Here is a 4,413-nt window from a genome sequence, read left to right as displayed (position 1 = left end):
GTCCACGCACCTCAAAAACGCCGTCGGAGGGCGGAGGGCCACGTGGGGACACAAAGGTGGGACCCGTGGCCTTCGGGACCTTCCAGCCCCGGAGGGGGCAGAGCAGGAAGCCTAACCGTCCTGAGAGAGACTGAAAGTGTTGGAAAACCCAAGGGAGAAGGCGTCGTCCGGCGGGGAGATCACGGCGTGCTTCCTGGAGACGGGGGCCTGGAACGTTCCACCCCACGGCAGAGGCTCTCAAGCTTGAGTGTGTGTCAGAATCACCTGCAAGGCTGTCAAGCGGAGACCGCTGGGCCCACAGCCAGCTTCCGACCTGCCAGGTAGGGACTGAGGCTCATCTGTGATGAGCCCCCAGGGGGGCGGGTGCTGCTGGCCCAGGGGCCTGACCTGGAGAATCTCCGCCCTCAGGGAGTTAGGGCCTGGTCAAGTAGAGAGGAGGCTGCAGCGTCCAGGACTTGGGCCTTGGGAGCCACAAACGTAACGGCACGTGGTCGATTAGAAAGCGAAGCCGCGTCCTGGTTATGTCGAGTCGGGGTAGAACAGAGGACACGGGACGCAGCACGTGACACCGGCCTGGTAAACAGTTACCGCTCGACTCCGGTGAGCTGAGTGCGAGTGTAGGACAACGGCCCGAAGGAGCCCGCGGCCTGCTCTTGTCCACCTTGTCACTGTCCCCGCTCACCACGTCCGCCCTGCTCCCTGAACCGAGCAGCCCGAGGCCCAGCTGACTCCACCGGGTGCAAAACGAGCCCCTCCCTCCTCTACACGGCAAGGAATTTACAATCCCTTCGGTGAGCCAGAGCAAGGCTGGGAGTTTTCAAAAGGAATTCTAAAAAGAAAATAAAAGCATAAAAGTAAAGAAACGGGCATTCGCAGGCACACAATTCTCACTTCGTCTAAACAGAAAATAACCCAGAACGAAGGGCAACGGGCTGACTTGGTTTCACGATGGTGCGTGAGGTGTTTTGAGTTGACTCGGGACATGTTAGGGTCTCAGCCCGTCCCTCAGAGTGACCTTGTTAGGAAATAGGGTCTTTATGTCAACAATCAAGTTAAAGTGAGGCCATTAGTGTGGGCCCTGAGCCAAAGTGACCGATGTCCTGCTTTTAAGCAGAAGAACAGAGTTAAGGAAGGGGACAAGCATTTCAACACAGACAGCGTGTATGGGCCAGAAAACGGACATCGCACTTATCGGTAAATCCCCAGAAGTCCTTAATTTTGGCTTTTTCTTTCTTTAGCCACCTACTCTCCCTTCTCCGTCACCTTCGGCCCGAAAGAGGAGAGTCAGCGTGTTGCCACTGCTCCAGGCTAAACAGCTGCCCGGCGGGCTGGCCCCCTGCCTGCCAGAGGGGAGGGACAGTCCCCTGCTGGTGGCGGTCGTGGTGGCAAAGGAAGGGGTGGGACAGAAGGGGTGACAAAGTCCGAGCCGCGCAGGTGCTGGGCGGCCAAGGCGGCCAGGACGGCGGGGGGTGGGGGGCCCGTGACGAGCCCGCCTCTCGGCTCGCTCTCCACCCTTTCTTGCTGGAAGCGAGCACATGTGTCTACCGGAAATTGAACGTGACATCTTCCCTCTGAAGAGGGTGCCCTGATCACCCCACGCGGAGGACAGCCAGGTGCTCCTCACTGGTCAGCACCCACCAGGGGCTCAGCCGACCCCTCCGCATCTGGGGTAATTTTGATTATTTGAGGTAAATTGAGGGTTCTCCAGGGTTTCATTTACCTGACGCCTCAGCCCCCCGTCAGGAGGACACACTCCAGTCACAGCAAGGGGACCGCTGTACGTGTCGGATCCCGAGTGACACGTCCATCGCCAGGAAGTACCCCGACGACTGCGGTGCTGTGAAAATGCAGCCCACCTCTGGAGCAGCTCACGTCAGCAGAAGGCACTTGGTAAACCGGCTAGCTGCACCCTCGTCTCTAGGCTGAAAGGAAACATTCAAATGTGACTCAAGAAAAATATCCCCAGACCCTTGCGTTTGAGATAATAGGAGGCAAATGTTCTAGTGGTTAAGCCTGGGGCTCTTCGAAGTGATTTGCATGTTATCAGTGCATTTCCTTTCCTGAAATTGAGTGGTTGATTGACGATGACCTCAGGGGACATAGCACAGGTGTGAGCCTGAAATCACCTCATCCTAGGCCTGCTGGCCTTACCTGGGGGTTCGTCCTTGACCCCTGTGGTATCGGGGTGACGTGTGAGTCTGGGTGGACTTCCAGGTACCTCAGCACAGTTCCAGACTTACGTTCGTTTCCTGACTCTAGCAGAGTCAGCACGTAAGCTCACCAGGGTGGCGGTCCCACGGGCGCAGGCTGTCCCGCAGGCTCCCCACCAATCAAAGCTGCCCATGGCTCAGCACCTGCTTCCTGTTTGCACCTCATCTCATCTTTGTCTCCCGAGCACGTAGACTGGTCTGACAATTTAACGAGTAATGATTATGCAGCCAGCTTCGTAATAGGCATCGCGCATACATTATTTCATCTCGCAATCTGTTCGTTGTAAGAACACCTCCTGTGTGAGGGACGTGTTATCCTAACTTTACAGATGCAAAAACCGTAAGGCACCGACGAGCGGTCACAGAGCTAGTGATGACTCAGGATCTGTACCCAGATCCGCCCGTGGCAAAAAGCCCCGTGACCGCGGTGCCAGCGTCTCCCATCACCAGCGAGATGGCGAGCTCTCCTGGTCTCGTCCCTGCCCCGGACAGCAGCAGTGACACGTGCAGCTCGGAGACTGGCCTTTTAACTCCTGAGACACCTCACGCTCATCCGGTCCTCACTGCGGTTCTCATACTTGCAGCCACACACATAGTTACTCGAAGAAAAACTGTCTAACGGCTCTGATTTTGAACTCGTCATTGAAAATGGAATCTCTACCTGCGAGGTCTGGAAGGCGCATTTTCGACACGGCCGCTAGTGAAAGCGCTGTCGCCGCGTCACTTGGAAGACCGCGTACCTGCGGCCGAGCCGTTCAGGAGGGAACGACAGACAGCCCGGTCCCTGCCCCCAACGCTGCTATCGGGGCCGCTGAATATGGAAGTGGCCACTACAATCCAACGTGGACAGTCCTGTGAGCGAGCACACGAGACGTGACGGGCCAGCAGCTAAGCCCAGTCTGGCTGGAGGATGTCAGGAAGCCGCGTCCCATCCTGAGGGCTGAGGGCATCGCCTCGACACGGTCACCATGAGGTTAATGGGCCCTCCGATTTCCCGGGAAAGACACGTGCTCATGTGTTGTTTTATTAGTCGAAGAGAATTAGCGATACCAGCTTATAATTCTCAGTGCTTTGGCTAAGATTTTTTAGTCAACTTGGGAAATTTTTTCATATGATAACTTCTAAGCTAAGTACTCTCGGAAGACCATTTGGGGACATCGGCGGAAGTCCCTGCTCTCGACTCGCAGAGGGGGATGCCCTCCCACCCCCTCATCTCTGCAGGTGCCTCTGACACCTGGTCTGACACGGGACCTGCACCGTGCAGTGGCCAGAGCATGTCAATCATAGCTCATGAGGACAAAAACACAAACGAGCAAATAAGAAGCCCCCACAAACTCGTGAAAATACAACTGAAACATACAAATAGTGAGATACGTTAAAATATCCGTAGGAGGCAGAACTAGTCTGGGAAATATGTGTCATAACCCACATGTTCACCTCGACCCTGGGGAGCGGCCAGGGGGACAGCAATGGCGGAGAAAAGCTTGGGCCTCGTCAGCACCGCTTCGGGAGAATTCTCTCAGGGCCAGGGAGAGTTCTAAGTCCACCTTTCTCAGGAACTGAATTTAAATTGTTCTGGGATGTTAAGCCAGGCTTCAATTGTGCCGTGACTTCTCATGAAAATTTGGGACCTGTGGCAAAGGTGACAAGGATCCTTGAAGGCCCTGACCATGCTGACAAGCGCTGGCCAGGCCGGGCGCCAGACACGTGACACAGAACTTTCTATGAACCCTCAAGCCCATACCTGCCGGGAGCTCTGGGGCCCAAGTTACGGAGGAGAAAACTGAGGCCGAGAGGAAGCGTCTTCCCCACACGGAGCAGCTCACGGGCGGCCGAGCGCGTCGCCCAGGCACGCCAGACTCCAGAGCAAGTTCCCCTGAGGTCGATGAGCCGGCCAAGGCCGTGCCACACCGAGCACCCCTTGGAGCTAAAAGGCACCACGTTTTCTGGACTCTGCAGGCCACCTGGATCGTGCTCCTTAAAGTGAGGCAGCTGCGGACCGCGGCCCAAAGTGAACACAGCTGGAGGGAGCCCCCCCCCACGAGTCCCACCTGCAGGTGGCAGCTGAAATTCCTTCTGTATAAAGGGGACGTCAGGGAGCTCAGGGCCCTGGCTCGGGGAGGGAGGGAGCGCCATGTGGCTGCTGTGGTCCACGCTGCTCTGTTTCCCGCTGTCTCTGGCCGTGAGGGGCCTCAGGGAGCCC

General features: G+C 56.8%; 1 protein-coding gene across 1 annotated transcript in view; it reads left to right on the top strand.

Annotated features, from left to right (window-relative positions):
• LOC105304451 (zona pellucida sperm-binding protein 4) overlaps window positions 1-4,413 on the top strand; it is a 33,407-nt gene that overhangs the window by 22,236 nt on the left and 6,758 nt on the right. The window contains exons 3-5 of the mRNA XM_011378513.1: window positions 1,239-1,397; window positions 1,744-1,890; window positions 4,170-4,221. Of these exons, the coding sequence (XP_011376815.1) occupies window positions 1,239-1,397; window positions 1,744-1,890; window positions 4,170-4,221 (358 nt within the window). The remainder of the gene's footprint in view (window positions 1-1,238; window positions 1,398-1,743; window positions 1,891-4,169; window positions 4,222-4,413) is intronic.

The sequence above is a fragment of the Pteropus vampyrus genome, unplaced genomic scaffold (genome assembly GCF_000151845.1).
Source record: "Pteropus vampyrus isolate Shadow unplaced genomic scaffold, Pvam_2.0 Scaffold342, whole genome shotgun sequence".
NCBI lineage: Eukaryota > Metazoa > Chordata > Mammalia > Chiroptera > Pteropodidae > Pteropus > Pteropus vampyrus.
The sequence above is the reverse complement of the archived record's forward strand: the minus strand, read 5'-3'. Positions and strand labels throughout refer to the sequence as shown.